The sequence below is a fragment of the Leuresthes tenuis genome, unplaced genomic scaffold (assembly GCF_036924035.1).
Source record: "Leuresthes tenuis unplaced genomic scaffold, fLeuTen1.0.hap1 SCAF_14, whole genome shotgun sequence".
Lineage (NCBI taxonomy): Eukaryota > Metazoa > Chordata > Actinopteri > Atheriniformes > Atherinopsidae > Leuresthes > Leuresthes tenuis.
Window position 1 is genome coordinate 22,300,782 of NW_027325368.1, and position 24,549 is coordinate 22,325,330.

At 44.2% G+C, this 24,549-nt stretch overlaps 1 protein-coding gene across 3 annotated transcripts; it reads right to left on the reverse strand.

Annotated features, from left to right (window-relative positions):
* Positions 1-577: 577 nt before the first annotated feature.
* LOC140268425 (abl interactor 1-like) lies at positions 578-23,953 on the reverse strand. Of its 3 annotated transcripts, XM_072363276.1 has the most exons (11): positions 23,721-23,953; positions 18,394-18,561; positions 13,139-13,315; positions 8,687-8,701; positions 8,161-8,264; positions 7,823-7,963; positions 6,680-6,780; positions 6,312-6,527; positions 4,505-4,591; positions 3,186-3,371; positions 578-3,063 (listed from the first exon to the last, which is right to left on the reverse strand). In XM_072363276.1, exons 1-11 carry the CDS (start codon positions 23,835-23,837, stop codon positions 2,888-2,890), a joined length of 1,488 nt encoding a protein of 495 aa, XP_072219377.1. In that variant the 5' UTR covers positions 23,838-23,953; the 3' UTR covers positions 578-2,887. The 3 variants fall into 3 exon arrangements, with proteins under 3 accessions (XP_072219377.1, XP_072219378.1, XP_072219379.1); XM_072363277.1 differs by lacking the exon at positions 8,687-8,701; XM_072363278.1 differs by lacking the exons at positions 4,505-4,591; positions 8,687-8,701 and having other exon boundaries at positions 23,721-23,925.
* Between the last annotated feature and the right edge of the window lie 596 nt (positions 23,954-24,549).

Here is a 24,549-nt window from a genome sequence, read left to right on the forward strand (position 1 = left end):
GCTGCTGTGCATTATGAGCAAACATCTCCACTTTGGTCTGCTCTGTCCAAAGGACATTGTTCCAGAAGTGGTTTGTTCAGATGTAACTTTTCAAACCTAAACTGTGCAACCCTTCCAAGCCATCCTTGTTCAGTCTTTTTCTAACTGTGCTGTCATGAACTTTAACATCTGACATGCTATCTGAGGCCTGGAGAGTCTGAGATGTAGCTCCTGGGTTTTTGGGTCTGATTGGCTACTGGCCTGAATGTTTCCCATCTGCAAACAATCTTTCCCTCTGTGGAATGATGGACTCCAAATAGTTTAGAAATGATTTTTTAATTTTATGCTGTTATTTAAATGTTTAGAATTAAGAGGGTTTACTTACTTTTTCACAAGACGATACTTTCACCTCTTCCTGTGTGGCAGAGCTACATCATCTAGTCTGGATTCAGCTAATTTAGCCAAATAGGAGGCTGCAGTGATGCTTTCTAGTTATTTCACAGGTTTATGATGCCAAAGAGAGCATATTCTAAAGGTTATTTATTCACAAAATCCAAATGAATGATTCGTTTTATTGTGGACAAATAACACACGCCTGTTATCTGTTTCAATGGGCAGTTTATTACAAAAAGACTGTACATAAATTTCAATGAACACATCGTATGTACAAACTGAGAGGAGGACAAACATCGGATTCTGTTCCCGTGAACATTTACGTTGCGGATGTTTATTTTTTTTTCTTCTCTTTATTTCACATTTGATCATAAGAAAACACATTGAAGAGAGGCGCCTCGCCCTGTGATGCCCTGAAATGCTCGACGTTAAGTGGTAAACATTACAAATCTCTGCACATCAGTGGTCGTCTCGTGACTTCTCTATGAAAAAAGTATAAATAAATCCTTTACTTACAAACTTCTAGCGAACCTTCCTCAGCAGTCTCGGACATAAAAAGAAGTTGAATGCAAAGCTAGAAATACGTTAGGTAGAAAAAGTTAGTTTCTCACGAAAACAAAAAGAAAAAAATAAACCCCTCATGATGGAAAAAATACAATCATGAATGAGATGTGGCGGCAAATCCTTCTCTGTAATGACATTATTATACTGAATAAATACTGTCAGCACCAACGAGTCAATGTCTTCTTTTGTCCGTCTTGAAACCTGAAAACGTCACCTCTGTGTCCCTTTTTAAAGAAGAAGTTTAATTCCTGTTATTACAGATGTACGTGTGATTATGTCTCTGTGATGCGTTCCAAACCAGATAAGCATTAGCTTCGAAGACATCTGACACAGCTTTACTTGCACCAACAATCATTTCGTGAGGGCAGGCATCTCATTCTGCCGTACAAACTCTCATGAGGACCCCCCGGATTGAAACTCGCTCCCTTACTGCAGTCAGCAGATGTAGAACAGACACGAACCTCCGGCTGCTTCCAGATGCAGTACATTACTGCCGAGTCGCCTACATTCACTACAATACAGATGTGATTGAAGAGGATTACAATCAAAATGATCCCGGTTCAAAATCAGGAAACCAAAGTGGTTTGTTACATTTCGACGCAAAGCGCTGTTGTATTTGAGGTCTTTTGGGTTGGTGATTATGGTCGCTGAGCACCAATGTAAAGCACCACACCAGCAACCACTGAAGGGACAGACAAGCTGGAAATATTGGTCAATGCTTCTGAGATAGCGACACGAAGCCATGATGGAAATGCAAAGTCGTGATGTCTTTGCATTGGTTGATAACTATCAGTGCAGCCAGAACACATGAGGGTGAAAAACAAAAAGAAGAAGAAGACATACTAGTTAGTTCATGTTCCGGAGCTCTGCTACAGTAGCTGGACAGCATCACTAAATATAGTGGCCGTGGTAAAATGATACAGTTGTGACTTAACATTAAAAAAATAAATGCTCATACACGATCACTCTGCCTGGGTAAAGGTAAAATGGCACCGTGACTGATGGATAAAATCAACATTCAAGTAAAAAGAAAGCCAATGTAAAAAAGAAAAACATCCAACCTTGGCACCGCCTCCACTGACGCCGACGGAAACACTGGTGAAACACACACTGACATGTACTGTACTGGCAGCTCGTCACATTACAGTTTATATACACATTAGAGAACAGAACCAAACTCCACCAGATAGAAGAAACGCTTTTCTTTTTTGTTTTTTTGTAATGCACTCTGTACACTCGCCCTTCCTAACAGCATCCCTACAGACACCGAGCGTAGCAGACACACAACCTCCAGGAAGCCTTTTTCTTTTTCTCCTGATTCGGACGTCGACGGCGTGGAACATTCGGTCACGTCCTGATGCACTCATTCGTCTTTTTCACGTGGTTTTGGGTTTTTTTTGGGATAAGGCAAGATGGATGCTTTTGAAGGGAGGGCAGAGTTAATCTGATGGACTACAGAGTGTGCGTAAAGGGGGAAGAGCGTCCGTGTAGCATTTCATCAGCGGGGCGCTTCACTCCCTTTTCTAATTCCGACTGAATCTACCGCACACTGCTGGGAAAAAATGCCACTTTATCTTGCTCTATGAACACTACGTATAGATTTACTGAAACTTCGGATTGAGAGTAACTTCTTGCGAGGCAAAACGTGTCGGCCGCAGGTCGGAAAACAGCGCTACACGCGCCGAAGATGTAAACGAGCCGACCACGGCCTCCTAAAGGTTCCACTCCATAACTCTTTGTGCAACTTTTTCTTTTCGAGCCGACCAAATCGATGCAAGCACCCCCCACCCCGGAGAAGAAAGCCATTTCTAAATTACGCCATGGCACTTTAATCCAAACGGGAGCTGTATGCGCTGCTATCACTGCACCCCATACAACTGTACATCTTTACCTCTGGTCAAAAGTGAGCGCCATAATGTTTGAGGGTTTTCTTTCTCTGGTTTCTTTTTTTTTAGTCAGCATAGTGCATGATTGACTCGACGTAGTTTCCGGGGAAGAGCCCGGTGACGCCATTGCAGACGCCTTCAAACCAGCCGTCATCGTTCTTCTTGATGATGTAGATGATGGCCCCCTCCATGAAAGACAGCTCGTCCTCCTTATCCTTCATGTAGTCGTAGATGGCCACAACTGTCGCGAACCACACAAACAAGTCAGAGAAAAATGAGCATTCGGTCGGTATATACATGTAAAGCTGCTCTTTTAGAGGCACCCTCCCACTTCGTTAAGTCCCAGTTTTCCGTGGCACTGACCTTTCTCTAAATATATCTTGGGGGCCCAGTGGGGGTCTCCATCAGCGTAGGGATCGCTGTAGTGAACCACAGCAGCTTCCTCTTCCTCATAGTCCACAGGTGGAGGAGGTGGAGGGGGAGCAGGCTCCTCAAACACACCCATGTCCTCAGGGGGAGGTGGAGGGGGTGGGGTGGGGCTGTCTGTTACTGGAGCACAATTTGTTGTTTTGTGGTTATTACTGTCATTTTTCTGGTTTGACTGGTTCAGAACCAACACAACAGAGCTGAAAGAGTACAAGCACGAGCAAGGTTTTACATCAACGTGCATATTGTTGGATTTACTCCTTCCAACACATCTCATACGATCAGCTCAAAGGGAAATGCAGCTCGGAGGAACAACTCTTCACGTTAAAGACAGACATCCTATAGCATCAGCACCCGTCGGACACTAGCCTTTCTGAGAGTGTTGAATTGACTTATTTACAGCCCAGAAACTGAGTTAAAAAAACAGCAATAAGTTCACTATACTGGAATAAAATAAACATGTGAGAGGCAGACCTACAGCAGCGTGGCTGAAAAATAAAAGAATCAAGGTGCTGCAAAGACCAGACCTCAAGCCGATGGAAATACTGTGTATGGATCCTAAATGAGGGAAACTTCCACGACCCAAAGCTGACTTTAGAGCTGTTTAAGCATTAACAGCTGAAAAGGCTTCACCATAAAACAATAAGTGCCGTTGGTTTTATTGGTCTCATTCATTACCCGCCTGTATAAAAGCCAGCATTTAGCCAGAGTTTGAGTAAACTGTTGGCAAAAGTTTCAATAATAAAATAGATTTCAGGACGTGAGAGAATGTCCTGGCATCCAGCTAAGTGCTACTTAACATACTACATACTACTCTAACTAACCAGAGAAATCCCTCCAACAGCGGTGCATCTGTGGAGAAGCAGCTGGAAATACTTTCTGAATTTGTTCAAACAGAAATGTCCAGTGTTTTCCTCCAGTTTACTGTGAGCATGCGTTACGTTTCAGGCACAGACAGTTTGAGTGAGGCATCGCTGCATCTTTACAGATGACTTGGTGGCGAATCAGGACAAGCCAGTGGGTCACATTTACTCTCCTGAGTGGACTGAGAGAACAGGACGCAGGCTTTTAGTGAGCCGTCACCATGGCAACAGACATCGGAGGGCGCGTTTCCCCTCAGCCTTGCATACAGTGTGAGAAAAGGTATTCTGTGTGTAGCTGAGTGAAGGAAGCCACAGAGACTGAAGGTGTCTCCATACACAGACATATTATACTCATTAACAAGTCTGGATATTTGAGTGTGATGCTGTACTTACTGCTCTCCTGCATTCTGGCCACAAAGCCGGTCAGTGGGATCTGTGGGGTCAGCTGGACCATGGGAGGAGGCGGAGGAGCCACAGACACTGGAGCAGCAACACCCAGGCAAGCAGAGGAAGCGGCAGAGAGACAGAGCGATGGCGGGCGAGGAGCATTGAACATTGTAGAGAAGGAGAGTCAGCATGTCGCAGAAGATACAAAGGATAACAAAAAGCTTGGGAGCATGCAAAAGAAATGCTGAGCAACTCATTAACGCATTCCTTTAGGCTGGCGTAAGTGGGCATTTATCTAATCTCAGTCTGAGGATCTACCTCATCAGCATCTGTTTTAATTCAAAGCGAAGGCTGTGGCTGGCAAAAGGTTTCAGACACACTGAAGGAGCAGCGAAGCGCCACAAAGACTCCAGAACGCGGCAGTGGTACGAGTTTAGTGAAACAAAAAGGTTTTACAAAGCTGCTGCATCTGTATATGACCTGCTAAATGAATCATATGCTGGGATAAAGTGCAAGATTTCACAGGAGATAAATGGACAGGCATACATAAACACAGCTGTCCTCATTCAAAGACATGATGTCACACACATCACACGCCAGGTCTGCCTCATAAATCCCACGTAATGGACGGGCAGTAATGCTTTATTACTCAGGCCTGCTGACACCACTGAGCCACATCCATCCACAGCTCTGCTCTGTGAGATCAATGAGCTCCAGGTGGAACGTGACCAGTGCTTCTCTTAGATCTGCCGCAAACCCAGCGTGGCTTTCAGTTCAATAAAGAGGCAGCCGTAGAGATTAGGACATGTCCTGTTTGACTGCCTCTTTCAGACGAGACAGACAGCCTCCCCCTTCAGTGCTTTGTGCCAAGAAAGATGGTCATCCTTTGAGATGGGAGCGGCTAGAGCAGAATTGTCATAATAAATTCTCGTCTCCTGACAGAACTTTTGCATATGTCCTGGATTTCACCTTGTCCAGTAGCTGTTTGTGTTTCTACCCTGAAATGCCTCCTGCCAGACTGCCTCTATGTCCTGACCATGAAGCTGACTGAAGTAATAACGTTAGAACTAAGCCTGTAAAAAGAATATTCAAAATTCCAATTGGTTTTTTAAAACAGACATTCGGAGGTGAAAATGAATATTCGAATGTGGAAAAACACACAGCCGCGCAGCCACGGCGCGGCTGTCTGCTTTGCGGTGGGCGCACTGCACGACGGGGTCAGGGACGGGTCACAGGAGCCGCACTGTCTGACGCAGCGTCACTGCTGAAAGGTGACCTAAGTGAAGATGGCAGAAAGTTCAGAGCCCAACTCGACCGCAGGCGCAGAGAAAGTGATTTTAACCCGCAGAAATATGAAAGCCCTGCCTGGAAATACTTCGGATTGTGGAGCCTCGAGACAAAGTCGTATGCAAGCTATGTAAGCTACAGTTAGCTTATCATTCAACCACCAGCAACACCAGATACGCATATGCGCCTCATTGACATAATGTGCAAATACAGATATTATTATAAGGTTTTTTTTAGAGGGAATATTCAAACGTCATTTGGAGCAATTTTGACAGCCCTAGTTAGAACTGTAAAAGTAGTAGAAATAATCATGAAATGGGTTTCAATAACCTGGTAATTCTGGTTTATTATTCTTTTTTAGTTGAAGAAAGTCGAAGCCATTCATTTCTCTTAGTGGAAGAGAGGCCAGATACCAGTGAGAATGACATATGAGAATGTTTCCATAGTAAAGTTGAAAGAAAATTATCTTAAATCACCGTAACAGGAGTTGCTTTTTTTTTCCAAAGATGGAACTTTTAGCTCTTACCTGAGTTCTGCTGGAATGCTGGGCCCCCGTTGATGTGGGGCTGCTGGGAGGAGACGGAGGGCGCGCGGCGGTAGGTGCCGGTGGCAGACACCATGGAGGCCGACGAAGTGGTGGAGGAGTTGTGGCGGGAAATTTGGCGGGAGATGGTGCCGAACTGGGACATCGGGATGGGGCCCAAACCGGGGCCCTGGGGCACGGAGGCTGAGGATGTCGCCACTGTTGGCCGAGAGGGATGAGACATTTTTTAAGTTTCTCTAACAACTTAAAACAAAAAAAAGATTGTCACGCGTCTTCAATGCTTTATTCGAGAAGAACAACGTGTGAGATCACTAGAATACCACACAGAGGCGGCTACTAAACCGGCTCACCTTGCCCAATACTGGGAGGAGAAGGGGTGGGAACTGCCAGGGGGACACCGACTCCACTGCCGCCGCTGTTCTCCCTGCCACCACTACCGCCGCTGCTGCCGCTGCAGAGACAGCAGGAACAGTCTGAATCATCGCCAGAGGACGTGTGAGACAAACTTAATTGCACGACCAGATCCGGCATCCTGTCATTACTCTCTCGTTTGTCACTCTCTTCGAGCCATTTTCCCGTCACCATGGCAACAGATTTGTTCTGTGAACATGTAGTGTGCAAAAATCTAGCCCAAACCCAAATTGACGTGTAAATAATAAAAAAAAAGAAGGGAGCAGTGCCTTACGAATCTCACAGTCAAACATTCCACTTCCAATAGAACATAGAGAACGTATCAAATGATAAAGGAGACATTTTGAGAATTAATGAAAAATATTAGCTCATCTTGAATCTGATGGCAGACACACATCTCACAAAGGTTGGGACAGGGCCACGTTTCTCACTCTGGAGCATCTTTTAACAACAGTTTGTAAACACCTGAGAACTGAGCACACCAGAAATGTTGTCCCCTTCCTGCCTGACACAGGATCCTGGCTGCATAAAAGTCCTGAGTCATCTTCCACTCTTCCACTACAAAGCCATGCTGTTGTAATAGATACAGTATGTGGTTTGGCGTTGCAGGCCTTCCCCTGGTGTAAAGACGCCCTCTGAATGGGAGCACATGTTGCTCGAAAGCCTGCATATACCTCTCAGCGTTGATGGTGCCTTTCCAGATGTGCAAGTTGCCAGTTCCATAGGCACTAATGCACCCATCAGAGATGCAGGCTTTTGATCTGAGTGCTGACAACAAACAGGATGGTCACTCTCCTCTTTAGTCTTACTTTCAACAAATGATATGTTTTCTGTTTTCTATTGTGAATAAAGTAACGGATTACGAGATGCACGAATCACTGCATTCTGCTTCCATTTCCATTTTACAGCATCCTAACTTTTCTATTTGCAGCTATTCAGTGTCCCAGAAACAGTCGGCTTCTACGTGCATCTGCGCGGTCCCGTCTCACCGAGTAAGCAGCCGAGCGTTATCGGAGTCTGTCAGGATCCAAATATAGCTTGTGTGTTTATTTTTGGCCACAGGAAGAAAGGATCTGTGTTACCTGTGTGTCCGGGGCCTCTGGTTGAGTGAAGCTGTGCGTGCGGGGCTGTGCTGGCTGCCCAGTCTGGCTGGGCTCGTCATGTAGTCATTAGGCACCACCGGAGGCTTCACAGGCTCCAGTGTCTTGTAGGGGGTGTTACGCCTGGATTCAAACGAACCAACAAAGCAGAGGTGATGCCTGATATCACAATAAGAGCTTAACTGAGACAAGAATCTCATCATTATGGACAGATTCTTTAGAACAAGCTATGGCTGCGTATGTTTAACTGGCCTTCAAAAGCTTGCACAACACCAACAGAGACCAAAGAGAACTGTGCACATGAGACTGCGGCTTCTTACCCAAGTGTGCCGCGACCAGCCATGGGAGGGCTTGGAGGTTTCTGCAGCGGCGGGTTGGTCCTGGAAAGGGTCCCTCCTCGTCCTGCTGCATTGTTGCCATGTTGCTAGTGAAGCAAAGGCAAGTTAAAATGCTGCTTTTGTATAATTTGATTTGCTGAGACTATTCAACCCCCCCCCCCGTCAGTACTGCTGCCAGGGAGTCATTTAAAGGAAGATAATGAAGAAAAGCTTGGATCAGTTACAAATAAACGTCTCATCTTTAGTTTCAACTGAGTGTAATCTTTGCCAAAAATAGACACAATAGCTTTTCTGTGGAAACACTGAGGCAGGAGGGGAACATACAGCACCACCTTCTGAGAAACTGTCCATGCAAAACAAGCTGCCACTTATCACTGGGTGCACGCATAAAGACATAAAAACAGCATGTGTTGATATAATACTACGGTTTTCACTGTTTACGGACACCATGAAACTGTAACTCTGAGCCTGTTCAATGAAGAGAAGAGAAAACGCAGCCTGGTCTTACCTTGGCTTTAAGCCACTGAGTGCAAGCAGGTAAAAAGAGGAGACAGAAAACAACAAGTGCTCATTGGTTATTGGGAACAACAAGCAGCTTTTAAAAAGTAACCAAAGCATTATGCACAACAAACACAGTCAGTCAAACAAGTTAAAAGAGTTAAAAAAGTAAAGGATTATTTGAGGGAAGCAGGATAATATAAGGACGTGCTGTCTACACATAAAATACTGTTGTGAGGCTACTAGTTATGTTGTTAATCTATTAACCTACGAAAAGTCATCTTCGCTTGAAAAGCATGAATAGAAGCTGCAAATCTGTTTGACACAGTTTTAGGTTGTTCCTTTGTGCGGAAAATATCAATTCAACCAGTCAAAGTCCCATTGTAGGGAGTGCCTTTTGGGTGGATGAGTCAACTCTGCCTTTCCTTTGACGCCTCAGCTCAGTCACTTAGCAGCTAACTGTTGGGCGGTGACCACAAAACGAGCACTAACCTCTCCTCTGAGTTACCATTTTGTGAGTAAATACACCAAAAAAATCAAAGTTGCTGTCTGTGGTTGATGGACGTCTTTCAGGTTATAGCATCAGATGGAGCCTAAAGGGCCACATTTCAGTCAAAGCAGCAAACAGCAAACAGCGCCTGGAGTTACATAGTCCTATTTGTGAGGAAAACCTTGGGTTTAAATTAGTAATGATTAAGGTTAGGCAGGAAGTGATTGTGGTTATGGTCAACATCCAGGAAATGAAGTCAATGTAGGGTGACTGTGGCTTCAGGCTTGGCCAGGTATGCTGAGCCTAAAGTCAGAGCATTCACAAAGCTGGCTGTGTTTCATCACGGCTCCATCACCATGGTAACATATGCTGAATTCATATTCCGCCCCGGAGCAGTTTATGTTCAGAGGTATGGATTAAATCTTCTGTGAGAAAGCGCCGTCCTTTTACTGACTCTTTCGGCAGCACAACCAGACAGAAACGACCTTTTTTATGCTGGGAGCCACATCAAATAACTGAGAGAAAATCTCGAATTTGAGCTGGTCGAAGTAAAACATTTTTACGTTGATCAGATGTTACCGTTTAAAGCAGCAGACTTAACCACAACCCGATGAGGAAAAGATGAAGCTTTTCACCACGTCATCTATAAATCAGTTATAAGTGATTTTATCCAGAACTTTGACCAGAACTTTGCTCTTTTGCAGCAAACTGATGGATGGGAACCATGCATGCAGTTGGTCATGCATTAACATCGTGTCTTTTGCCAAGAAGTCTGTTCTACACTCCAGATGTTGGATCTAACAGAGATTAGAAAATTAGTAAGCAGAGACCAAAAGTTAACAGAACATTCGGTCCAAACATTTTCATTTGTTCGATGATTTGCAGGTTATTATGGGACGACGTCAGCGCAAAATGCACTTCTGGAGTATCAAGTTAAGGGTTTAAGGAGCTTTATGTGCGGCTATCGAGACATAAATGGCAGGTATTTCCCATCACAACCTGATGTTCTTATGAATGGTATCTGTGCATTCTTATCTCCGGTTCGACAGCTTATAATGTTGACGATATACAATATCACATAATGATATGAACTTTTACATCCAACAACTTTATTTTCCTCCTTCAATAACTTGATTAATCAATCATTATTACATCCCACTTGCGCTGACTGATGATCATCATAAATGCTGTCGGGGCTTAAAGCAGAAGAAACCCACAACAAACACCCCAGCCTTGGTTTCACGCAGCAAAAAGGAAGAAATGTTCCACTTTGGAAAGAAAAACTTCTGAAAGTAAAAGATCAAAAGGAGACGAGACACTACTGTTAAAATACACAGAGTTAAACTAACCGTGCTCACTGTTCATGTGTATATAAGTTTGTTCTGTGTACAGTTTTCATTTCTTTATCCTTTGCTTCAGAGCAGCCAGACTTTCTTGTAATCTTTTAAAGTGTTCTTGAGCAATAGTTCTCCAGACTTTCTGAAGGTCATTCTTTGAACACTGGCTGCTTTTTCACTCATTTTCAGTCCTTGCACCTGACCATTTTCAAAAGAATGTTTCTTTTGTTTAGTGGCCGATGAATCATTCCAGCATAATAAGGCACCTAATTCAAGGATGAACCTGTGTTGTGTCTAAACCTAACAAACAACTGGACAAGTGGAGGACAAAGAAGAAGGGTCATTCCCAAAAACTATCGACAGCAGATGAACGGCATCTGAAAGTGACATCCTTAAGAAATGGGAAAGAAACTTTGGCAGAATGACACAGAACCTGTGAGATGCATCTGAACCTTCAGTTAATAAATCTACTGCTCACTGAAGCCTCTTCAGAAATGGTCTCCATGGAAGGGTGGCTGTCAAGAAGCCATTCTTAAGGAAGGGAAACAGGGAGGAAAGGCTGAGCTATGCCAAATGAGACAAGAAGTGGGCTGAAAATCAGTGGCAGCAGGTCTTATGGAGGGATGAATCCTCCCCAGAGCCCAGACCTCCACATTACTGAAGCAGCGTGGGTTAGCCTAACCCTTTGGGATGTCCTTCAAGAAGCCTGGAGAACTATCCCTGAAGGCTACTTAAAGAAATGACAGAAAGCTCGTCTAAGAGGGTTCAGGCTGTGTTGGAGAATAACGGCGCTCAGACCAAACATGGTCTTTCAAGCTTTTTAGAAATGTACAAACAATTTTTCTGCCTTTCCATCTGTGCTCCATTTTGCCCACGTTTAACTAAATCTCTGCTAACATTCCCTGTTTTCCTGACAGTTTCTACAGAAATGATGGATGGCTTCAGGTTTTTTAGCAGTACAGTGAGTCTGGCTGTGCTTTGTGTTCTGGACTGTTGTCACATTAAGACTCACCTAAACGTTTAGACAGTAACCAGTGAAAATAATGAGCACTGTTTGAGCCATGTGTGACCTGTTGATGCTGTAAGTGTTGCACTACGACAAAAACTGGGCCGTGAGGCAGAGCGAGGTCATACATTACAGCAGACTGTGGGCGTGGCAGAAACTATGTCACCCTGGCTGAGGGGCGAGCACGGCCGTCCGTGCAAATGTGTGAAAGTGTCTTCCCCAGCCCAAGTCTGACCACCTTCCTCTGGATGTGAGCATAAGAAGGAGAGGGGTGACGATCACGCCTTGAGCACTCGAGGGAACCTGCCACAGCCAAGAGGAAATAGGCTGTAAGGATGGAGCGCTAATAAGCTGCAAATCATGTTTCTCCTCACAGCACGAACACACTGTGGACTTGTAAATGCTGTAAGAAAAAAAAAGAAGGCAACATACCCGCACACATTTCTGAAAATGCAGCTCATGGCCCAGAATATTTCTGTGTAGCAGCAGCTGCAGCAAAGGATATCAATCCCTCTGAATTATTCACAGATGTGTGCGAGACAGAACGTGTACGGGGGGGATGGAAGGTGAGATGCATTTCCGCCTGCACTGTTCCATATAAATGCATATCCGTCAACACACACACACACACACACACACACACACACACACACACAAAGCTTCTAAGGGGAACAATAAAGAATAAACTGTAACATAAACCTTTTCTAAAAAAAAACTAAACTTCATCAAATTAAAAATGTTCCCAATGTGCAGATTCCTTAAAAACAGAAATCTGTTCTGCACTGATTTCATCTTAAGCGTCCATGAATGATGCTCCATTTGCATAGCGGGGCCGTGCCAAATCTGTCTCAGTGTGAGCCAGTTCTCAAAGGAGGAAACACGAGCTTTTGAATTTGAATCAGCGGATGTTTGAAAATCAGCGGACACGACTATCTCAACACAGACGGAGCTGCGCGGGGGGGGGGGGTCGGAGGGATGCAGGAGCTGGATGTACACACTCACACACAAGCCTTATAAAACAGAGGAAGAGCGAAGGGAGAGGAGAGGAGAGGACGGATCACAGGGAGAGAGAACAAAAAAATTGAAGAATGAGGCGGAAAAGAGTTTAAAGATTTTTTTCTACAGTTGATGTAATCTTGGCAAAGATGCATCCCTTTTGCTCTCACACACACACACACACACACACACACGTCTTTGACAAGCAATCTTTTTAGCCCCAGTCAGCTCTCTGCTTAGCATCTCTTCCTGAATCGGGGTTAGATCCTACTAAATCAAACTGAAATGCAAACGTATTGATCGGCCTGCAGCGTGGACACACGCATGTGAGCAAATCATGCCAGAAAGCAGATGTTAGGCCCGACAGCAGCAGGAGTGAACATGACTAAACATGTGTTTTCCTGCCTCGCAACATTGATCAACAGTAGAAAGCTCGGCGATGCACCAATGTAATGACGAGATAGATAAGGTTCGGTCGCAGTGAAGCTACATCAGAGGAAAGCATGTCTGTGCAAACAAAGAAACAGAGACACTGATATTAACAGACCTTTGGTGATGTTTGCTCCCCTATCTTTGTTGCTTTAAAAAGCTGGAAGGTTTTAAATGGGACACAGAAGCCAGCACCGCTCTTACTTTGACGCCGTGTCCCACATCATCCAGCAGAGTGTAGTCGATGGGTTTTCGAATGTAGCGCACGGGCCGCTCCATGTTTCCCGGGGCGATGATCTTGTGAGTGCGAGAGGTGTTCTTATTTGTGGTCAGGATGCCGATTTCTCGACGAGCCACCTTCTCCTTATGAATGTCCACCGTCTGGAGGAGAGAAATATATACGATGAAGCCACAGGTATGGGACAGAGGAAAAACTGATCGGAAATGCAGAAACAGTGTGAAAATCCACAGTAAAGAGTAAGTACAGAGGGTACTTTAAGAGGGTAAGTAGCAGCTATCAAATACACATTATTATCTGATCATCGTCAGTGTGAGCACCTCTGGAAATGAAGTCAATGTTGGGTGACTATGGCTTCAGGCTTGGCCAGGTATGCCGAGCCTGAAGTCAGAGCGGTGTGTGAACAGAATATCGAGGAGGAAAGACACCAGCACTGATCTTAGAGAAGCAACTGTTGCTGCCCTTCAATCTGGGAATAGTTATAAGGCATTTTCCAAATGATTTAGAGTCCATCATTCTTAAGAGAGAAAGATTATTCACATATGAGAAAACACTCAAGACAGTGAAATGCTCAGAGAAACAGGAAAAGGCCCAGGAGCTACATCTCAGACTCTCCAGGCCTCAGTTAGCATGTTAAATGTTAAAGTTCATGACAGTACAGTTAGAAAAAGACTGAACTAGTATGGCTTGTTTGGAAGAGTTGCAGGAGAAAGCCTCTTCTCTCTAAAACAACATGGCAGCACAGCTTAGGTTTGTAAAGCTGCATCTGAACAAACCACAAGACTTCTGGAACAATTGGCCTCATGCAAGAACCGTTCGTACGAACAGATTTGTTCTTAAATCGTGTGCACGACTTATTTAGGAGAATCTGCGCATTCACCGATGTTTTCGTAGTTTAAGTTTTCTTTCAAGTACGAACAGAATTTATGATCCAGGCCTGTCGTAGGAGTTTCGTAAAGTAGTCCGCTGTTATTCCAATCAAGTTTGCTTGACTGATGGATTGTATATTTAATTACTTTGAAGATATCATAGATAAATATATACATTATACCCCATATTATGCTGACGTTATTCTGTTTGACTTAAATAATGCACTAACTGAAGGTTAACTTGACTCTGTATATAACAAGGCGCCCTGTGCTGGAATGGCGACCTGTCCAGGATGTACCCCGCCTCCCGCCCGATGACTGCTGGGATAGGCTCCAGCCCCCCCCCGTGACCCGACCGACAGATTAAGTGGGTATAGAAAATGGATGGATGCTGTTGTGGAGCGCACTTGTGAGCTGAAGGCCTGGTGTGTCTCGATACAGCAGGGGGGGTTGGGGGCTCTTCAGTGCTGTGTTTTGCACAATATTGTCATTAACGAGGGTCTCCCACTACCTGAACCAGCCCAGGCAGACCAGAAGGTGTTGTGCCAGAAGACCCCCATGGACCACCCCATCAAAGTGCCATCATGATGAGGCAACAACTGACTGCACGGCTTTAGCTGTGACATTACGAACTACAGGTGACACGGATTTAACAGCACTCGTAATTGCTTTCTTCGCTTTAGCAGGTCCTGCAATAGCACTGCTAAAAATGACAGATTTTCCTTTTTGGATCTCTAAAAGCAGAACTTCAGTCTCAGAGCCCGTAAAGTTGTTCTTTTTGTGCCTTGATGCCATTCTCATGACTCAACACTTCCTGGCACAGGAGAGAGAAAAAGTAGCCTTAAGTGGTATTATTTTGGGAGTGGAGTATGCAAATTTACTATCCTCGTGCACGTGCACTTAAATAGGCACGGGTGGCACTCATCATTTATGCAGGTCGTTTATAAACTTTTTCAGAAGTTAAGAGTGTTTGTTGAATCTGTTGAATTAATTGGCGTGTTTGTACGAGACCTTCTTTCGAAAAAAGTGAGAAAAATTTCGAAAAAAATACAAAAATGTTCTTGCATGACGCCCAATGTCCAGACCAGACCAAAGTGGAGATGTTTGCTCATAATGCACAGCAGCACGTTTGGAGAAAACCAAACACAGCATATAAGCACAAACACCTCATACCAACTGTCAAGCACGGTGGAGGAGGGCTGATGATCTGGGCTTGTTCTGCAGCCACAGGACCTGGACACCTTTCAGTCATTGAGTCCACCATGAACTCCTCTGGATACCAAAGTATTCTAGAGTCAAATGAGAGGCCACCTGTCTGACAGATGAAGCTTGGCTGAAACTGGGTCATCAACAGGACAATGATCCCAAACACAGCAGCAAATCTACAACAGAATGACTGAGAAAGAAAAGAATCAAGGTGTTGCAATGATCCAGTCAGAGTCCAGAGCTGAATGAAATGCTGTGATATAATTTTAAGAGAGATGTGCATCAACAAATGTCCACAAACTTCAATGAACCACAGCTACATTCTAAAGAAAATTGGACCTAAATTCCTCCAGAACTATATGAGAGACTGAAAACACACAAAAAATACAAGCAACTGAATCATCATAGATTGTATTTAGTTTTTCGGACACGCTGCTTTTTGTAAAAGCTGGTCCACTTTTTCTTGATTCCAAATGAAACTATATGATTTGCTGTGAGCGATTTGACCAAATCTTTCCTCTAACCCCTCACGCCAGGACTTACCAATGACCCACATCTCCGCAAATTACTGTCATTATCACTCGCAGCAGGCACCTGCAGGGCCTGGCCCCCAGTCCATGAATGATAGATGAACCTAGTGAGGGAAGGAAGCCCGAGTGTGGCATGTGAAAGAATGAGTGTGTGGTGCTGTAATAGGGCTTTAATGGGGCTAGATAAGTGAGGGCTGCTAATCCAGAAAGATTTTTAAAAAATGGATCAAACAAGACTGCAGATTTGTGTTTTTGTAGCGTTCGGTAGATGTTCTGCAGAGGAAGGCCGGTCTGTGTTTGCAACACCCACATAGCAACAAGGCTGCCACTCAGACATCTCATCCAGCAGCTCCACTTAAAGGTTAAAAACACGAATGTCCAATAAGTGTGAACAAGTCGACCTGCCGTTGTCTTTTCTCACACTGTGTCTGCGTGAAGTCTGTGTCTGCGGGATGTGAGATTAATATAGGACATGTTCAGGAAACTAAAGCGACACGCCCAGCTTCAGCTGGGAAGTGAGAAAAAAGGCCCGCCTATTTCCTGCCAGTAATAGGCGAGGAGGTTAAGCGAAGACTGGAGAAAGTGAGAAAACAAAAAGTGAACAGGGAGGCACACACTGAGAGAGCTGCACAAAAATCAGAAAGCAGAAGGTGATTCTGGTGCTCCGTCCTGATCGAAAGGAAGGACTGGAACTGGTGATCCATGACAAGAAAATCTGACATCTGACTTCATAGGCTCAAGATTGAAGCTCAAACCAAAGACACTGTATTCCAAACAGCGACAGCTGTAACTGTTTCACAAATGGGAAAAACTGAAGTGACTTCAGCTTTATTTCAGCATTTCCTCTGAACGAGTGTTGCTAAAGGCAGCAGAGTACGTGGTGATCTGTGTGTAACATGGAGACGTAATAACTGTTACCTAATCACTGACGACACAGCTCTGTCTGCCCTTCCTGCGCTCTTTCAATCTCATTTTCTTCTGTAATCTCTTTACTCTAATAGACATGTGGCTGTCTGCTGAACCTCTGCAGTGTGTTCTTTAGAGCAGATGCTACAGATGCAACGTGCACCGCTGGATTTAAGTCACTATCATTTTACGTGTCTACAACTCAGCACGCAGCCCCGTTGACCCGAATGTGACCAACAGGAAATGAGCAGAAAGAGGCTCGGATCATTTTCTGATTCACGGGAGCCAGAAGAAAAGACCTTCATTAGGTGCACGTAAAAGTGAATGAACCTTTCTCAAGTTTCAAGTCTGTGTCTGACAGATCTACTCTGAGGTGGTGCTCTGGGGAAACGGTGGTAGATTTGTGTTTATAATTTCACGCTTCGTCCCCAGCAGATAGTCCAGCCGGTGGTGCTGAGTCAAGCTGCATCATCACTCAAATTTCCTCAGCATAGAATCAAAATGAACTACTAATCTAGATTGGCACCAGCCTAAAAGATTCAGTAAGGGCCAGGCTCTACTTTCCTTTTACTAATGTCTTGAAAAGAAAGAGACGTCCACCATCCCTCTCTCCTGCAGCACCGTCATTTGGTGCTCAGTGCACACTCACTCCTCCAGCGCACAGAACAGAAAGCCATTTGGATAATCTCCTTCTCCTAAACGTATAGCACAAGTTTACTCGGATGGAATTCTGAAAACAACCTCTCTGCCGCAGCAGAGATTCTTACGCATATAAGATTGAGAAGCACACGAATACAGAAACTTAACGATGGCTTTTGTTTTCTTGCCGGTGCTCTCGTTTTGGGGATTTGATCATCATCAGATTCGCTTTGCTGGTACACTTATAGGCTCTGTTCCACAGTTGATATTGAGAGCTACTCCCGTGCTTTGGCTTCTGCTACAAGTCAAAATGACGGCTGGACAAAAAAAACTACAATCATCACCGTGAAAAGACAGAAGCCGATGCGACTCTGTTCTGTGATACTTAGCAGAAGGTCCCGCCTACAGTTAAGTAAGTTAAGTATCTGTTCTGGCTTGCTGGTTACCATGGAGAGCTCTGAGCTCTAAACCAGAAATATCAAGTGGAGGACATGAATCACAACTGACTAACTTTAAAGGGTCGATAAAGAAGCTACGTTGTTTATCCATTAGACGGCACCTAAAGCCGCTTCATCCTGCAGTGTGCAGGGAGGTGAAAATGCAAACCAGGAGAGAGTGCTGGGGTCAGGATTTTGCTTCATTCCTGACAGGCTTAATGAAGCCCAAAGGGACGGGACGTTTACTGGCTGATAGGCAGGGTGGCCTCATGAAGCACACAGAGAGGACTGCTGATGAAGCACACGGGGCTGAAGACGGGATGTGGAGGTTTGGCATGCTGCCACCGGATCTGTCACTCTTTATAATGTATGAATGTGTTATTGTTCCCTCTGGTGTTACCCTAAAAAAATATCCGACGGCGGGTATCTTACAGCATTTGAATAAACTGAAACTCGAGAGAAAAGTTTGCAAAATGACATCACGATTCTACAACATTTCTGTAGAGGAAACACAGGGATGTGAAACAGTTTGAATATGAAGCGAGCTCCTTCGTGGCAGCATTATTCCCAGAACACTTCAGGATCCCAAACCTGTGGGATGCAACCAAACCAAGCCCTCTGCTATGGGGAGTACCTGGGAGATGTGGTTGATGGAGGATTCCATGCGACGCAGTTGCGAGGCCTGGATGTCCAGCAGCTGCAGCACATTGTTTGCTAAGGCATTGATCTGGTAGGCAACACTGGCCAGAGACTGGGTGGTGTAGGCTTTGGTCTCCTCCAGGGCTTTCTTTTTGTCTTGAGCCTGGCAGGGAGAGGAAGAAAGAGCAGAAGTCAGAAAAAGTACTAGAAGGATGTGTGGGTGGAAGAAATGGAGAAGCTGGCAGAGGAAACGCTGCACTGTCAGTTATCAGCTGTGTGTGTGGAGAGAGGAAAGGGAACGGCGTCTCTTTTTTTAAGCCCTTTTCAGACCCGAAGAGAAGCAAATACGAGTTTGTGAGTCTCTGAAATAATGACTTGTGGGATGAAAACACAGCCTTGAACTGGACAAAAAAAAAAAAAAAAAAACTTTGAATAACTCGGACTGGCAACATGGGACAGGTGCATGGTGGGAGATGAGCCCAGAGAGCAGGAATGCAAGGTCGTTTCATGAGGTCCCAAATCACCATCCGGCTGTGCAAACCATCTGTTTCTGGATGCCTCGACACAGTAAAAGGACCAAACGGACACATTTATAGCTTGGAAACAAAACTGGGATAATGCGGCCACACACAGAGGCATTCCAGCACGAGGCTGCCAGCCTTTTTCAGGGAGCAGCACTTCATCGGACAATTAACGTACATATAAACAATTCTAATGATTACATTTTCCATAAAAAACATCGAATTCTTTACATTCAACTGATAAAATTCTTGATACAGCTTTTTAAACAGCTTTTTCTATTTGAAGGCCTTGATAAAGCAAAGAATTAGTCTAATCGCTTAAAGGTTTAATAACATCCGCTGGTCCTCAAAATAAGGTAAATACAGCCTCATGTGAAGAAACACACATTACACTCTGTCCTCATTTATTTAACAAAAACTAAACCAAACAGCAGAAGCAGTGTGAGAGAGTCCACTCCAAGACTCAGATGCTCTTCCGGCCTTCTCCGAGCTCTTAGGATTACTATGACCTGGATGACTGAGAATCTACACAAACATATTCTCAGAGCATTGCATGGGCTGACTGGTGTCTTTCCTCCTTGGCATCATGTTAACACACACCTGAATGCTCCAGACCACCAAAATGACAAAACCTCTGCTTTTATAGAGGAGCGTGCAGCAGCTGGCTGCTAATTACCCTCTTAATTCCTGTGTTAGAAGGGCAGACTTAGTTCTTCTCACACAAACAATGACACAGTTAAATGTCGTGTGTTGTTGTTCCTCTGAGGCTGTATTTTAAGACCTAGTAAGGACCCGATGATTTTCTATTATGTCCTGATACTTAACACCTTAGAAAAGAAATTGGGAGTTCTTTTTTACGTATCAGCATTAGTGCACAGTACTTCCATTGCGACCTCATAAGAATAATGACTTTGTCGGTATTCAGGCGGTTACCAGTGCCGAACTCAGGAATGATAAAGGTTTTGTCTGCTTTTTCAAGCAATTCTTTTCAGTTACCTGTTTCCCATTCATGAAGGTGAAGCCTCGCATCTCTGTGACTTTAACGACTAATTTAGCTGGCTCTAAAGCGCATTAATGCTTTGATTATTGCTGTCACAGTTGAAATAATCATTTAACAGCATTACCCGTCATCATGCTGCCCCAGAACGTCGCCAGGCTCCCCACTGCTGCTCATCCAAACACCGTATGACGGCACTCTTTAAATCAGAACAAAAACTGGACTGCAACAAAAGACACCTGGATTGCCTTGTGCTTCACAATTATCTCCATCAAACAGGTGCACCTAATTTCAGCACACGATTAGAGTTGAACAGATGTCAGGAAAAAATATGTGTCACGCATCATGAATAGGCAAATCTATGCAACAAGGAACACCTGTGCTGGAGATACGAATGTTTCACGCACGGTCTGTTGGTCTTATCAAGTTCATTTTCTCCTAATTAAACTCATTTAGCACATAATTTAGCAGAGATTTCATAGCAAATTGACGACTCGGGTCGGGTCATCCCGCAGAGCCCAGAAAACCAGACTGTCAGAGAGAGGGAACACCAGCTGCTGAGCCTCACCTCAAAGACAGGAACAGGGCCCCATACATTTTAATTAAAGAAGCTTATCCTACAGGTGAATGTAACACTACGGAACGTAGACCCATCTGTGTGACGTACCAGCAGGGAGTTAATGGAGAAACTCATTAAAAACAGTATGAAAGTGTAGTGCACAGAACAGCCCAGGCAGCAGGAGCCAACACTTCCATATACTGTTTCACAGTAAGCTTTGCAAAAAGCTTTGTTGGAGGGCAAGCTTCCTTAAAATTCCTTTTTTGTTACGCACCAGCCTGAATCCTGACCATGCAGACGTGAGTCGGGGGGGTGTTGTGTGAGCCGATGGAAGGATGTTGGTGAGGTCAGCACCGGGGGGGGGGGGGGTTGAGCAGAATCAGTAGTCAAAACCAGTCAAACGGATGGATTTGAACACGTTGGTTTAAATATTCAAACTACGTATAGAGAAATCGAGAAAACAGAGCTTGTTTGCCTGTGCACAAAAATGGCAGCGAAGGCACGTCTGTAATCCAAAACCAGCATGACTTCGCTGCTGAGTTCCTCAGACATCTTTCCAAGAGATGCTATTCTTATTTACAAAGGCCTTAACAAAGCTAAGTTCTGCTTTGTTGCCACCGGTTCTGTGGGAGACAGTTTGACAGTTTCTTGTTATAAATATATGATCTAGGAAGGAAACTTCTTCTTTTTCTCTGTCATCATAGTGTGGATTAACTTATCATGCTATGCATTTTGCATTTTTAACGTGTTGCTGTTTCATTCACAGAGAGAGACTATTGGTGTGTTTTATATGCAGGATGATGGGGAGTTATTTAACATTAATACATGTAGATATTTCAGCACGTATCGACCAGAGCTGTTCAGAGAATGCTCAACATTTTCCATATGCAGGTTCACTGTGCACAATAAGAGCAGAGGCTATGTCGACCTCGACACATCTTATTCTCTGCGCTTGTCAAGTGTGTCTAAAGCCTGCAGAACCTTCAGCTGGTGTTTTTAACATCCCTAAAGAGGTCATTATTCAAACCCAAACGCACGCATCTTCATATTCCAGGCATGACTATCCTGACGCAAATGAATAAACTCAGCGCTGTGGATGTTTTGGTTGTGCAGGGCAGTACAAAGGATGAGGACGAGCGTGGATTAAGAAATAAACCATAACTAACGCGGTAACTAACTTACAGAGACACATAATATGACTGCAGCCTCCTGCAGTTACGGAGGATGAACATTCCTCAAAGATGCTCGCCTGGCGGTAACACTTCTTCTCATTAGGCAGATTTCCGTTCATTAGTGAGGGAAAACTGGAGATATTTTACTAAAAGAAATGTGTCTCAGGCACATTTTCTTTTGCTGGTTTCTCTGGGTTCTCTGGCTTCCTCACACAGTTCAAAAAATAAAAATACTAGGCTAACTGGTGATCCTAAATTGACTGTAGGATGTGTGTGTGTCCGTGTGTGTGTTTATTTCTGTGATACACTGGTTCAGGGTGTACCCCGCCTCTCTCCCCATGGCAGCTGGGATAGGCTCCAGCCCCTATGTCACCCTGATTTGGATTAAGCGAGTGTAGAAAATGGATGGATAGATGGATATACAGACAGATCGATGGATGGTCTATAGTGAATAAACTCGGCTGTATAGTGTCTCCAGAGGGTGGCAATGCATATATTGTGGCTGTAATTCAGTAGAAGAAGTAGGGCACACTACTAATGTGTATCAAAACAGGCAAATATCACCTAAAGCGAGCGTCTAAACTTTTTGGAGCAAATATGCAGAGCTCTTACCTGAAACCTAAACTGCTCCACAGCAGGTTTAGGTTCCAGGCAGAAGTCAACATATTGATACAGGCCGGTAAAAAGTGAACCAGCTTCGGACACTAAAAAAAAACCTCAGATTTGATCCAGAAGATACGTCGCTAAGCCACTAATGCTGCCTTTTAGCACATGCATCAAGTCTGCATTTTACTCTGTAACTCAAACGTTAGCCACCAGAAACAATGCATTACCTTTCAGACGATCGATGTTAACTGAATCAATCAAGACGAAAGGTGTGAGACCTTAAATACAATTAGCCAACAGCACAACCCTGTGAGCAAACCAATCTCAACGTCTCATCAAGGCTGGAGAGCATTGCAACACGCCTCCCAGTAAGATGCATCCGGTCAAGCAGCCCGATGTCCACTGCGTTTCTGATAAAAGAGGTCCAATGTGCTATTACAGCATAAGCTAAGGTCTTTCACAGCAAGCACAGTAAAAAAATTATGGAGGTGGAACAAAGTTTCTGGTTTTGGATCTCTCAAAAGACACTGCTGTTGACACCAGATCATTCAAACCTACAACAGACTGCAATGCCAGCTCACACATTTACTGAAAACACTCAGGGAGACAGTAACAGTGTTAAAATGATCGTCAAAGTAAAACAAGAGGTCCTCGTGCCCCCATCTGGCCCCTATTCCGGTGTGCTTTTCTAGTTCTCAATCGAACAGTCAAGACAAGCGAAAAGAAGTGGGCACACCTATCCTCCACCCGACCACAAGCAAATGATAAGGCATGCCCAGGGGCACAGTTTCACATCTAGCATGGCTTCTGGTTTTCTTGCCTCATCCGGTAGCATATATAAGTCAAAACAGCAGATCAATGAGAAATGAAATGAAAACGTGTTGAACCCATATAACCAATCCAGTGTCGTTGTTAGTCAAATTAAACTGTTCCAGCAAGTTTAATGTCTCAGCATACTCTCAAGTATAAAAACATTTGAAAAAATACTATGCAGTGCAAATAGTTGGGTTAGCCTTTATATTTTGTATTTTCAAAAGAAAGGTGATTTGTACCGATTTACCCCGTTATAACGCTGTTGCTGTGGTATTACAGCAGAAAGGGATAAAAATGTCCGAAACGTGTTCACCAAACATAGGGTCGACAGGTATAGGAGAAATGCAAAACCACCCAGTCATAACAACGACACACCCTCTGAAAGACCCCAGCAGCTTTCAGCACACCGAAGAAAACCTTTGACTGGAGCCGAAGCGACGAAATAACGACGCGCCGCCATGCCACCGAGCCGCGGCTGAATCAGCTCACCGGGAGAAAAGGCCACTCGGTTGAGGCTAGCGGTTTGAGGACTCGCTTTCGTTGCGACCAGCATTTCCTGTCCTTGTGGTTTCACTCTCTTTTACAACACCGCAGAGGCGACAGAGATAGCTGATAAATTCGCCGAGTGTAACGGCCTTATAATGCGTCTCTTACCTGAACATAATTGTTTTCACAGTATTCCGCTACCCGGGACAGGTTCTGGTAGCTTTCCACAAGCGCTCTTTTACCGGCAGGAATTTCCTCCTCTAATAGCATTTGTAGCTCTGCCATCTTACATCCCTTTGCATTTCTCTCCTGTCTGTCTTTTTTAGCGAGGCGAGGCGGTGATGCTGTGGTGTGTTGCTGAGAAAGGGGCTCCCCCGCCTGGCATTGTGGGTCCGCTGGTCTCCGATTCACAACAGCCTGTGACTAATCGGAGTTACGTTGGAGACGGCAAGCGCTGATTGGCTCAGAGGCCGAGCGAAAGGAGGACTCGACCAATGATACTTCATTGCGATGGTGGGGCATAAATTGTGGTTAGATAGTGTGTAATTATATAGTAACACATTATTACAGATAGGATTATTTTTTCATCATTATCATAACATGATAGATGACATTTTCGTATATGCAGGGTAATATTAATATACTAATATTACCCTGGGTAATATTAACAGTACATTAGGGATGCGTGTGATATCTAACTAAATATATATTTATTTAATGTGCATATCAGGTGACGTTTACATATCGTTAACGTTTAAATTACAATTTTAAATATTTTTACACACACATATACACATACACACACGAGCACTATAAAAGATAAAATATGGCTGTTGCGAATAAATCTACTAAAGTATAAAAACTACTATCTAAGACCTCCAGAATTTGTGGGTTTCAATAATGTGCGATAGATATGTTACTCTGTATATATGTTCTCTTCAATCATTTTTATAACGATATATAATCTATCAATAATAGGCATATATGTCCTAAAAAG

Bases quoted from the DNA above. Each gene is read 5' to 3' on its own strand.
- LOC140268425 (XM_072363276.1), bottom strand. From the start codon at position 23,837: ATGGCAGAGCTACAAATGCTATTAGAGGAGGAAATTCCTGCCGGTAAA. The intron at 18,562-23,720 runs GTAAGAGACGCA...TCTCCCTGCCAG, and splicing joins GTGAAAACAATTATGTTCAG to GCTCAAGACAAAAAGAAAGC. The intron at 13,316-18,393 runs GTACTCCCCATA...TCTCTCCTCCAG, and splicing joins CCATCAACCACATCTCCCAG to ACGGTGGACATTCATAAGGA.